Source organism: Halichoerus grypus, chromosome 11 (genome assembly GCF_964656455.1).
Source record: "Halichoerus grypus chromosome 11, mHalGry1.hap1.1, whole genome shotgun sequence".
Lineage (NCBI taxonomy): Eukaryota > Metazoa > Chordata > Mammalia > Carnivora > Phocidae > Halichoerus > Halichoerus grypus.
In genome coordinates, this window is record NC_135722.1 from 107,432,281 (window position 1) to 107,446,233 (window position 13,953).

The window sequence follows — 13,953 nt, forward strand, 5'->3', positions numbered from 1 at the left end:
TCTGTAAGGCTACCAAAAGGTTGGACACGTGCTGATACTGATCCTAAGTTTCTGTATTACCTTGGGCTTTTGCTTGTTTGCTTTTCAGTCTTTTATGCTTCTTTAATTCCCTGTTTCTGTCTCTCTTGACAAAACATGGTATTCTATTCAACATTATATTCACAAGAGTGCTTAGGAGATTGTTCTTGGGCAATGAGAAGCCGTCCACAAGAGCTGTTGAATTAAAGTGAATTGCTGGGCCATGTTTTGAGTTCTGGGTATCAAATTTAACATGTCAGGGACCTGGACAGAGAGTAAGTCTCTAGTGTTAGTGTGCTAGAAAAGGGTCTCTAAGTGTGACTAGGAGGGAAGAGTGATGCCGTCTGACCGGTAAATGCTGGAGCTCACAATGCACGAACTGCTAGAAATCCATCACCTATGGCAGACACTCCGAGTCATGAGTGTTATTCTACAATGCTCAGGAATTGTTTGATGTCTTTGACACACAGGATATGTTTAAAGCCTATGGAGAGTCTATAGAACATAAGAGGTGTGCTTCAGAATTTAGGTAGGTTTTAAAAACAGAAAGGGTAAATACTACATGTTTGAATAAAAATTTCATTACACAGTCTCCTTCATCTTTTGTTTAGGAAAAAAAAATCAAACTTGAAAAAAACATTTCAAGTGGGACAAGGCACAGCTGCTGCTATTATTATTATTATTATTATTATTATTATTATTATTATTATATGAAGGTATCTTTCTCAAGAAACATTTCCTAGCATTTGGAGCCCTGTGAAGGCCACATCCATATGAAGAAATAGGGGTGTTACCTTGAACTTTGTCATTGATAGGCTTCCCAAGCCTTTAAATTTTCTGTCCATTCATTCTCATCTGCCCTGCCTATTTGATTCACATTGTATTTTCTCCTTAGATTATTAAAACGGGAAGAAAGTTTCACATTTATTCCTCGGTCCCGTGAAGAGCTTCCAGATAACTTTCCAAAGGAAATCCCTGGGATCTGCTATTTCCTGGAGGTAAGGACTGGTCCTAAGCAGCCAAAGCCTTCTCTTTCTTCCTCGAGGATAAAAAAAGTTTCCTACAACATTGGCACCATGTTCCTCCGGGAGACAAGCCTCTGAGACCTACCGCAGATCAAAGACTCCTCCAAAAAGCACAAGCCCAGAACATGGGTCATGACAGGAGAGTGGAATGAGATGGTTTCTCTTTCACTACTTGGCTGAGAATAAGCAGCGGAATTTCTGTGTTATGTTAGGCAATAATCCTAGAAAAAGGTGGATGATGACTGTCAATTAAAAAAAAAAAATGGAGGGGGGAGGTAATGAGATGTGTCCATCCATGTGAGTGTTTTTTGGTCGTATATATATATATACATATATATATATATATATATATATATATATATTTTAAGTATGGGCCCCCTTTCACAACTAATAAATAGATTCCATGTTTTCTTGTTTGTCACACATACAGGTATCTTTCCCCACTTATCTGTATCACTTTTGAGAGCCATTTTTGATGATATATTCCTACATTTAGTGAGTTGGTGTGTGAGGACTATTTTCTAATTTTGTTTTTCTGAACAGACATTTCATACATACATCATGGCAGTGTGGTCAACTTCCCAGCAGGAAGAACTGTAACTCAGCAAAATATTTTAGGGATATTACCTATTTTTATACATCTCTCTTCTAGATAATTACATTTCACACAACATTACTCGATTTTCAGAATCTGCTACTGTGTAGTTGGTATATTATGTAACTGTAACCTATTAATCAAATATACTTTCACTTATTTAGACAGATTAGTGCTTGGACTGAGAATACATATAACCAAGGACTTCAGATGCTGAGAAAGCATTGTATGTCTGCTTAGTAAATATATCTTTTAGATTTAATTAATGTAGCATGGAATCCAGAGGAAATAGAATTTCCCAGTAAGAGATTTATCTGTAATTAGGATTACAGAAAAGTCTTGTTGCCATCTTCTAAAAAACGTCAGTTAAAATGAAATGCTTTGCTACATTGGACCCTTTTCAACTTAGCACTTATAAAATAGGTAGTTTGTACAATGTACTCAACTATATTCTAATAATATCCATGACTTGTTACTCCTCCCCCCACCTCTGCCCACTCCACCCACTCTGCCCCCTGGATGCCTCCTAAGGGCTACCTGACACTGGGAGCAAATTCCTAGATGTTGGCATTAGTGAGAAAGAGGTTGTAGGATGTTTTGCCGAGAATGTTGCTTCTTGCAAAATAAGGGGGGAAGAAAACCTGTGTTTTATGGCTTTGAGATTTAAAAAAAAAAAAAAAGGAATTTTTCTTCTGCAGTTTGATTGATGTGGCTTTAAATTCAGTGAATCACCTTCATGAACACTGAAGTAGGTCTAGCCTCCAGGCCCAGTCATTGCCATAGTGACAGATAGGCTTCTATCGCATGTGGTGCTAAAATGAAGACCTGTTCCCACTAATTAGCACTGCATGAAAATATTATCACACACTCACCCTGAAATTAGGAGCACAGTACATCCAGAGTTTTCCTATTTTGGATCTAATCTAAAACCCAAGTTTCTACTGAGGTTAATGAACTGGAAATATTTGTTTCCGTGAAACCTTGGAGTGGCCGTTTTTCTCCAGATGATACACTCATTGAGAGCTTATGTCTACTGAATGTAATAGAGTGATTTCTCTGGTCAGGCATTTTGGCTGCATTATGATTTGTTTATGCTGTAACTCAGCTACGGAGCATATTAACTGATGTCCAGTGTAGTCTGCGAGGCTTGTTAGTGTTTTTCAGTTCTCTAGGTGTGTAGCTAGAAAACATTTATCGATATGCAAAGTATTTGTTATAATGGTGATCACTTCTGTAATTGTTGAACTCTGTTTCACCCCAAGGCTTATGAGGACACTAGTGCAACACACAGTTTGGAGACAGGATCTAGACCATGAGCTTTCTGAAGCCTGGCCTATCCCTCTCCTCCCTGGGTCTAGGTCTCTGTTTTTAACAACGTGGGGGGCCAGAAGGCCAGTGTGTTTATTTGAGGGGAGTTTTATAGACTGGGGACAGGGTGCTCTCATGGGGGTAATTACAAAGGAATTTCTTCAGAGGACTGGGAAATTAGCCCACTTCCTTCACGGGGAACAAGGGGGAGGTTTACAGTTACTGTGAATGGAACAGGCTGGGAGCACCTCAGTCCTCACACTGAAAACAGACAACACTTTAGCCAGGTGCTCTGTACAGCACAGGAACATGGGGAGAGAACCCAGCTTCCCTGAAATAATTTATGCTTATTTTGCGTAGGAACTTAGAGCTTATTATGATAAACTAAATCAATAAATGTTTTGGTGGTAAGCAATGTGTTTCATAACCATAAGGCTGCAAGGGACCTCCAGTAATCATCCAATCTATTTCTCTGCTTTTTGTGAAGATTTGTCTAAGCAACTACTCTAGATATATCATCATTCTCTCTATACTTAAGAATATCTGTGGGAAGCATATTTTAAAAACATCATTGAAAATCCACTTCATTATCCAGTAATTGGTAATAGGGCCCAAGACACGAATTGTATATACATTCAATTTGTCGAAAGAATAACAAACTCTTTTAGTTCATATGGTTCTACTTAGAGAAGAGGTAGCCATTTACCTTGTCACAAATGTTACAATGAAAAATATACCAGAGATCTATTATATATCACAGAATATAAACTACACTTTTCAAACAATGTAATCTAAATGTATCCTTGAAGCTATAGTCTGAGGCAATAGTCTAATCTGTTACCATATTGCCAATTATTAGTTACACTGTTGCTATGTGTTTGCAAGTTACTGCATAAAGTGGCTGTTCATTCTAGCTGCACTCATAGTTAGTTAGAAGCTGTGAAAAACTATTATATTTTTATTTGTCCTATGTAATACAGTCTACATATCCTCCGTTTAGGAATTGTGACTGCAACACTGGGTCATAGTTAGTATTTCATTTGACTAATATCTGTACAGTATTCTTACCTAAAAATTATTGCAAACATCATGCATTTTAGTGTGGCAGATTAAAAAGAATGTAAATGGATGTCCTATTAGAAATCAAGGTGATATTAAATTAGGGAAATGGCCTTAACCCACTCTAAAAGGGACACATTAAAACATAATTTGGTACGTACAGCTCCTCTGGTTTAGTGGGTTTTTTTAGGCAACTAATTTGAAGAAGTCACTTTATGACTAGGCATCAGTACCAGAGATTCACATTGGCATCAGTATTATTTTGATAGAAACAAAGTCATTTGCAAATAAATCAGTTACCCAACAAAGTCACATATGTACCCCCAAACAGTGCACAGGATGTGTTTTGGGAATCTTAATAAATAGGTACCATTAGCCATAATAAAAAAAGAATACTCCTCAATGCCTGCAGAACACGAATCGTTGCATCTCTCCACTCTATAGCATGGTATACAGCGAGGGAAAGAAGATAAAGCTTCTACATAACAGGTGACCAAACTGCCTAAAACCTGCCTTGATATTCATTTCTTCTACTTTAAATTATTTTGGATTTCCCTTTTAATATATGATTCTGTGGAGTCCAGTGAGCCATGACCTGTTATGACTGAGTCGGCACCTCTGCCTGAGGCTTGCAGTGGGACCATGGATTCAGCACTTCACATGTGAGCTCTCACAGTCTCACGCTTGGTTCTCTTGTCCAGGGATAACAGTATCAGAGACAGTGTTCTGTTGTTAAAGTGCAAAGTGTGTCTCTCCGGGAAACACAGAGCAAAGCAAGGCAACAACTTAGACAAAATCTCATTCACAAGTGCAGCCCGGCTTTTAATTCTGTAAAATGCTCCAAAGAGTTCCAGCAATAAAGCAAAATTAAATTGATATATACAAAAGGCAAAGCCTCAGAGTTTGGAAAACCACCAAACTCTGTGTTTTGTACAGAAATATTGCTGCCAATTGATATCACATATTTGAGGTTGTGAGATATCAAGAAGGAAATCAAGATCACGACTGTAATTAAATATATTCACTGAAGGCTCCTTGGGATCCTGGCTTGCTGAGGGAAGGTGTTATGGATCATTAGGGCAGAGAATAAAACTTGTACACGTAGGTTTCTGTCTTATCAAGCATTTTGAGCACTACTGAGCCCATGCCCAGACCCTGTCTACTCCGTGCTGTCAGTGGAAACCATCTCACTCCCTCAAACCCGGCCCCAACAAACACTAGCCTCTCTGCACCTCTGAACCTCACGTAGCCATGGCAAGAGTTGCTGATTTCAGGCAGACAGGAAGACCCACGTAACAATGTGCTTCTGAAGTGGACGAACCATTCCCATTTGCGCTGGGGCATTGCTAACATCTGAAGCTTTTCCCTGTGCTTTTTCTTCCAAAAACACTCTGACTCCAAGCACTTGGTGTAACTTTACCAAAAATTCATTTGAAGTGAATTATGTATGGTCCTGAATAGGCTTTGGGGGACACCAGAGGCCTTTTAGCCAACAATGCCTAGAAACTCAAGTCCAAGAACCAAGAACCAGTCAATAGCAACCTAGGTATTGTTATTATTAGGTTACAGATCCTCAACTATAAAAATTATGTTATTTTAGGGGCTTCTATAAGCCTATCTTACCAGATACAGCTGGAAAAACATGGTGCATGAGAGACTGAGTAATGAGAATTTAACATATGCCAGTCTGCATGACGATTCCTTACGGGCAGCTCTAGATATGCATATACATCATTCACAAGTAGCTGATTTCATATCTACATAAAGTGTGTTAACATGACTGAACAAACTTTACTGTTACATGGATAAATTGGCCCCAGCAGTGGACTCAGTTTGAGGGTCCTCGAGGTGGTGAATGAAGAACAGACACGGGTATTATATACAGATGAACAGAAATCTTGTCAGAATACACTGAGATAGTGTGCAAAATTCCTTTCTCACACTTGAAACCTAAGTATTACTGTCCTGCTACCTTTCTGTTTCCTTCCTTTGTTCCTTTTCCCTTTCATAAAAAAAAAGTCAATGATACAGTCAATCTCATGTTGTAAAATAGTTTCAGTTTTCTAAAGTAATGAGTCCTTTTTGTGGGTGGATGTAGGCATGTGTGCATGTGTGTGGCTGCATGTAGATATTACGTGATTAAAAGGAGTGACATTTTGGAAGGGCCTGGAATGTCGAGAAGTTTGCATTTTTATTTCCAATATGTTGTGACCAGAACACAACTTCAGTCAAGTGCTTCATTGCATTCCCATCCTTATTAAGAAATGATCCTGTTCAATGGTTCAACTCATCAGCATGACAGTATCTTGCTGCCCCTGTAAGAATTACCTAGGAAGCCTTCAGAAATACAAATTACTGAGCTTTACACCTGCAGAGATTTGGATTCAGTAGGTGGCAGGTGTGGCCTAGGAGTCTGTATTTAGAAAATCACTCTAGGTAATGAGAATAAAAGCCAGATTTGGGCATCACTGAAGAGCATTCAAATAATCCCAATTACCAGGAATAAAAGCAAGTTGACTAAGAGAGTAGTATATTATTTCATTTGTAGTTATTTTGAAAAGCTAAGTATTCTGGGCTTTGTAGCATTATTTCTTTCACAAGTTCTAATTTTAGCTTTGGTCTCAAATTTACAGTCTGCTTTTGGAGCAGGAGACTTCAAACTTAGTAGAAACAGAAGTCAGCACTAATAAGCATGAGGAGAGACTACTGCTCACTCTCGGGCTGTGAGGCACAGTAGGCCCAGTGCCTTTTCCTGAGTCGACCAGCAGAGCTGTGCAGTCGCTCACAGTATTTACCGATCCGCACCGCCAGGCTGTGAACTACAAACTTTGGGACAGAAAAGTGAACGTCAAAGTGACAGCCTGATTTCTGAATGCTTTGATTTTTATGTTATAAAGAAATCACCAACTTAATACTTAGTCTCACTCTGTACTTCTCACACTGAATTGTGCATTCATCTAAAAATGATTTCCTAGCAATACTTTATTACAACCCTTCAAGCAATAATTTAAGCCGTTGTATGATGCCATATAAAACCTGCACTTCTGTGCACTTCATAGAACCTTTAGGGAAATAGAGACGTGTTTTATACAGCAATAATACAGCGGGTGTGGACTTTCAAAAGATAGTCGTGACTCCCCTACAGCAAAATGAGCAAGTGATAACTTGGATAAAAATTATCTGAGCAAACGACATGGTTCATCTATCTCAGAAGCCATTCATTTGCACACATGCTGTAAAGTAATAGACTCCCATCATGTTATTTCTGCTGGATAACTTAAAAAATACCTATCATAATAGATTTCTGTTCCTCTGAAGAGATCTGTGTATGTAATGTTGCCCAGACTTTCGGATCTTTGTAGAATATAATAGTGAGGACTATTTAAGGATGGATAAATGAGGAAAGGTACAGCGTAGGTTGGATGAGTTGATTGAGAATGTAGGCTTTGCAAAAATATAGATGGGTCTTGGGATAAGTTAATTCAGTTCTTGCTTTGGTAAGGTCTTAGAAGATGCAAGAGTAAAGATGAAAAGAGCTCATTACTACTGTTTTCTATGATAGCAAATATTTAGTAAGTGTGATAGTGTGGTTGGACATCATCTGTGGTATAGTTAATAAACGTCTGGAAATGATCAGGTAGCCATATTGGAAATAACGTGCTCTTCTCAACTATTTTGATGAAAGCACTAAAGCTTATATATTTCAAAATGAGTAATTCATATTTTTAACCTTAAAATGTAATTTTAATCAAATATAGCATAGTCAATAATAATCAGTCCTTTATAGTTAGATTACTCCTCCATCATTTAGCATAACATAGCTCAAGGCAGGTGGTAAACTTATGTTACAATGAGGAATTTCTAAACATCAGATTGTTATTTAGCAAAGTCATATAAATTTAGGATCCATTCCTAAACCTCTAAATAAGATCACAGCTCCTATTATTGCCTCTCCTCTCTGGGTAAACGCTCTTCTAATCATGAATCTGAATACAATTGGAGTGGTGGGTGGGTTTGCTGCTAGTTTACCTTCCTGTTAACCATTGCAAAACTTAAGGTAGCATCCTTCTTTTCACAATTTAGAAAACCCCCCTGTAAAAAATCCAGCAGCATTGTTGATTCCCTGAGAAAGTTTTTGATAATTATCTTTTTGCATATCGTTGGATGCTGAATTCTTAATAAACATGCTTTTCATTGTTAACAAATAATGGAAAATACTTAATTTGAATCTATTACAGTGAATTTATCCTTTCATTTAATTCATCTAGCTGGTGATCTGATCATTCTAAATATTAGGCTTATGTACTGTTGCTTATTATTTGAAAGCAGAAAAAAAGCAAGCCTAAGTAATAGCTTGTTTCTGAGTCTTGATGCATAGTTTAAAAATAAAGGAATCAGTTCATATTCAGCCTTCTTCTGTGGCCTTTTCACTATTTGGAGATAAAGAGGGGATTCTACTAAATCTATTTTTACTGTGGTCTATTAAATATAATTAAATATAAGTAGGACCATAATGCATTAATTGGGGTACTATCAGAAATGTGCAGAATTGCTTCTTCACACCACCCCACTTTTTAAAGACAAGCCTCGTATTTTTCTGCCTGGCAGTTGTACGTCAGACTCAGGACCCAGGGACAGATGGAGAGGGTGGGGATGGGCCAGAGCTTTAGAAGAGATGGAGCAAAAAGATTTAATTTTTTTCTGCATGAAGGTATAGATACTCTTAAAGGAGAGGCAGTTTCCACAATAGACACATGTGGTTTGATGAAAACCAGATGACTTATTTGACTGCTGGTCATTCTTATTTTAACAAGAAAAGAGGAAAATAAGATCCTTCACAAGCCATTTTCAGTTTTCCTGGGAGGTAATGTCAGCCTCTCAGCAGCTGCACAGATCAGTGCAACTGGGATTAGAATCTCACAGAGTTATAGATAGAAACTCTCTGAAGGTGGCGGGTAGAACTAGTCTTGGTTACTGTGATGAAGGTAAATGAAGATGTCACAACATCTGGACTGAAGGAACAAAGGAGGCCAAATAGCAGCTCTGCCAGAGGTCACAGAATAGCCTGCTAAAATTAGCACCAAAGAACCAACTACCAGTGTGCAAGTGATATTAAAACATTTTTTTTTCCCGTTTATAACATGCCTGGCTGAGCTAACACTCAGTGAGAAGAATACAATATGATTTTACACACCCTTTTTCTGTGTGTTCTGACATTATAGAAATGATATCTTTCCCTAGTTGGGAAATTTAATCACAAAGAATGAAAAATACCCTGTGTTCTAAAATCAGTAAGATCATTTTTGGAGCCATACTCTATTCCATATTCTTCTCCACATCGTCCTCAGCTGGGGCTTGGGCTGCTAGCAGAACAAGTGTTGGACTTCAGATAGAAGCCTTTCGGACCCCGAGCCCACCCAGCTCCTGCAGGGAGGCTGCAGAGTTGGAGCTGGGAGGAGTCACCCCAGCAGGGGGGCGTTCTGCAGGAGAGAAGAGGTATGCTTGGTCTTGCGAAATTAGAAGCGGTTAGATAGCTCTTATCTACACTGAAAGATGTTTCACTTATATGTAATGGGTTAATTCAGGCAGAGATTGTTTAGAACAGAAAAATTTTTAAGGGAGTAAACAAATCTGAATCACTTTTCATCAGAATTATCAGCTAGAAAAAGAATGTAGGACAAAGATTTGCTGTCTTGAAAGAGTCAGCTTACATCCCAAAGTCAGAATGCTAGACCCTTTTGAAAGCTTTCTAAATGTATCAAGTTCTTCAGCACTGAGAAAGAAAAAGAATTTTATTGGTGGATTCCTTAAGGCTTTATCCCCTGGAAATAACATATAATCATAAAATGCATTTAAATCATTTTTTTCTCTATGTTTTCCATTTGTGACAGAAAAGATACAGAGGAGGTCACAAAAACAGACTTACAAATTGTGACATTAAGCCGTGGTTTGCGAATTTGGCAACATCCTTTTACTTAAAATACTAAGCTGTTTTTAATGACATAAGGGATAAGAAGAATAGTCAAATAATACTGTATTAAGACTTGTTCACGTTAGGATTATTCATATCCATATTCCTATTATTCTCAGAAAATCTAAGTCAAAGCTAATTTATATTCAAATCATTTGAACAATAAATATAAATATTCTACATCACCTCTGACTAACAGGAATCTATACATGTCTGAACCCAATGAGATATCAAATCCTAGAACTGCTCTACTTTTATGGTCTCTCCTTTATGCTCAATATTGCTAACTTTCAAGACCAGCAAGAGAAGATAGCTTTCTTCTGAGGGTGGGGGTGATCTGGATCAATATATTTATGTATAACCACTTAAAACATTTTTTTTTTTTTTGCTTTTTTCACTCAAATCTCCATGAAGTGAAACAAAATATTGGAGTGGCCAGAAAGTTTATCAACAACATGAAACCCCACTTCCAAATTTTATTGGTATAAATTACCATGTTGAAATTAAAGCCAAAGCTTGGCTTGGAGTCTCAGATGAATTTTTATATTACTTGACTACAAAGAACTATCAGGAAAAAATTAACTCTTATGGTAGATCTCATTCTAGCCAGGAGGATCTCAATAACCTAGATGACTGTATAACTTTCTACACTAATTCAGAGAGGTGTTTTTAAAAATTCTTTAATTTTTGCTCTTGTTGTACAGAGATGATTAGTGGATGACAGTCAAAATTATTATTCCTTTTTTAAATCTGTTTCAACTGTCATCAGGCACTTGTAAAGTCCATCCCTTTCTTTGTTATACCACTCAATGACCTGGAATAATGAGACCTCATTGCTTTTACTTTTGATCCTTAAAAACACTTTATTCCCTATCTAAAAGAATCCTCCTACTAACATGCAAATGGATACCTGACTGTAGGAGGTATCCTATTTTATGAGCATCTATTAAATACTTGTGGCTGGATTCAGCTGGACTGCAGGAAAAAGGATAGCAATAGGGAAGATGAAGAGAGACAGAAAAATCCAATTTTGCCTACATTAAAATTATGTCTATAGCCCAGCCCCATTAACCCAGAAGAAAGCTGAAAAAAAGAACCTGATTATAATTTTTAAATACAGTGTTCATATTTAACAGAATGTCAAAGTTCATCATTTCAAAACTTTGATAAACAAACTTTAAAAACATGCTCATCAGAATGAATCTATTTAAAAGTACAAGAACTTCTTGCCTTATAGATGCCCCCCGCCCCACCCCCATACAGAATTTGTCTTCTGTTGGGAATATGTGGTACTATGTCTTCAGTCAGTATTTGCCACACGTCCTCACTAAATGCTAGTATAGTCTTTATGATAATGAGAAACAGTGAAAGGGTCCAAATCTCAAGTGTGGCTATAACTTGAGCATCAGTAGAATTCGATATTGTTTCTGAGGAAGGCTCTTGGCAAGTGTAAGGGGCATGGCCTCTGTGTCCAGGTGTTGTGGGCAGGAAACTAATCAGGCCCTCAAAGGTGGCCAGCATCCTCAGCTTCTTGCTTTTTTTCTTTTCATTCTTTCTTTCTCTCCTTCCCCTTCCCCACTTCTTTTCTCCTTCCTACCTTCCTTTCTTCTTTTCTTATGAAAGATGTGATAATAGTGTTTCACTATTTGGCTTCTATTTTTCACTTGCACATTACTGAGCACAGTGTGGCTTCAGGAGATAAGAAAAACAAGGTGCACTCTTAGAGATCATTTGGGGATGGAAATGACTGAGATAACTGAGACGCTGGCTTCTCAGTTCACAAAATGGGAGATTAAAATACATCTATGTTCTTTTACACTGAATTTGAAAACTTTCTCAAGAAGTATCAGGGTCAAGCTTTTCGGACAACCTCCTATTTTTGCCCCACAGACATCTTCATTTAGAAAATCCTCTTATTTTCAAATAGTAAATTTTTATTTGGGTACCACACTGCTCATCACTGAAATAGAAAAGAAGCTTCTTCCACTTGTAAGGACATTGGTTTTTAAAAACGACTTTCCAGTAAGGCCAATGCTACTTGATTTTACTGGGTCTTTATCTAGAGGTGACCGTTATACTGTCCTGCTTCCTGTGTACCCCTCTGTAACTTAGTTTGGCATAGCATGGTGTTTGGGGTTCTTTTTTGAGGGTCTGAAAACATTTGCCATCAATTTTGCAAGTCTACTGTATTGAAAAAGCAATATACAATGTATCCCCTATTTTTAGCTCTCTGCCTTTGAGATCCTAGTGTATATTCAGATAGCTGTTTATAACCACAATTTCCACTCACTCACCAGAATTAACTAATTACCATGCTCTTCAATACAGACAGACACAGGTTGGATCCTTTTCAAGTCCCAATTCAAAGCCATTTTTTTTTTCCCCAGGGAAAATTCAATCATTTCTAGCAAAGTATTTTATTCTTGAGGGAAAAGAAGTGAATTATCTTATTTAAAAGAGTAAAAATGAAGAAGACATTATGCTTTTCATTTTAGGTATGCTCAACACTAGAATAATTTGAGCAAGTATTGAATAAGATTTAAAGAATCTTTAATCCCTGAACTGAAAATATTTTCATTTTTTGTTAGTGTATTAATAATATAGTCAAACTCCTTATCAAGTAGTCTCCATGATGTAAGTTTGTGTTAATTAACAGAAAATTATATAGAAATAATACAGCTTTTGTATTTTTCTGGAAAGATATGCTTCTGTAAGTCAAATATCTTTGAATTTTGGTTCTCACTTCTCATTTAGACTTTTTTTTTTTTTTTTTTTAGTACATCTCAAGGGTCTTCTACTCTAACAGATCAGGTGGTCAGTACAGGGAACGATATGACAACTTCAGAAAAATTAAAAACTTGAAAAGGGTAAATTTCAATGTCAATTGACATTTATTTCACACTGACTTACTGTGAAATTGTGAAGAAAGAGGCAGCTACCATATAAATTGACACTTAGGAAAATACAAAGTACTTTCTTCCTGTGATTTCCAGTGTTAAGAAAGCCTGTGTCTTGAGATAATACAAAATATTAATACTTGTTTGCCTTTAATGCCTTTACCATTTTTATTTCTTGACGGAAATATGTTTAATAATCACTGTAAAAATAGTATAAATATGGTTAAGGAAAACGGGAGAAATTAAGATCATATGTGAACAGCAGTGGCCCACAGTCCTATTTTCTCCATTTTGTTGTTCCTGCTGAATTGGCATCTAAGGCCCAGACTGGCAAATCACTGTCTAATCACTGTCTCCTTTAAGAATTTGGAGATAAGCAAAAATTATTCCAACTGTGTGGACATTAATTCAGCCATCCTGGCAGGTTTTGACTACCACGAAAATCAGGTTAGGTTCAAATTTGAAAAATGGACCATGGAGAGAAAGACTTTCTTATTTTTCTTAGAGATGGATAAACAGCTTTTCCCTTATTTAAAAAAAAAAAAAATCTTCCTCAGAGTTTGGCCTTGGAAAAACTCTGACGTTTTCTAACATCTGCCTGTAACTCCATTATAACTTTGGTAATCAAGTCACGGAACTGTCTCATTATGCTTTTAAAATGTACCGATTAAGTGCATTCCAGAAATAACACATATCATTCTTCATTTCAAAATCAACCTACCTGAATTCTGACTCTTCAACTGTGAGTAGCCATTTTACAAAACCAAAGGGTCTCATTTCCCAAAACCATACTTTAGATAAAAAAAAAAAAACAACAAAACACCAAAAAACAAAACTTGCCTGTTCATTTCAGTGTATAAGATAAATAGCCAGTGCATTTCCATCAAACATTCTGGCACTCTATAATCATCGATAGGCTTCCTAACTCAATAAAAACACATAGTTATAATGTGCTAGGCCTTCATTCGCTTCCTCTGCATGGGGTAGGTTTTTTGTAATGAGATACCTTAATTATTTTAATCCTTTGGCCAGTTCATTTGCTGTAATTTCATGGGTCTAAATTTTTGGTTTGGCTTGCAA

The 13,953-nt window shown here is 37.0% G+C and overlaps 1 protein-coding gene across 1 annotated transcript in view; it reads left to right on the forward strand.

Moving 5' to 3' along the window:
• The window catches only part of GUCY1A2 (guanylate cyclase 1 soluble subunit alpha 2), a 324,587-nt gene extending 310,879 nt beyond the window's left edge, over nt 1-13,708 (forward strand). The window contains exon 8 of the mRNA XM_036065829.2: nt 914-13,708. Within this exon, the coding sequence (XP_035921722.2) occupies nt 914-1,121 (208 nt within the window). The 3' untranslated portion in view covers nt 1,122-13,708. The remainder of the gene's footprint in view (nt 1-913) is intronic.
• The last annotated feature ends 245 nt before the right edge of the window (nt 13,709-13,953 follow it).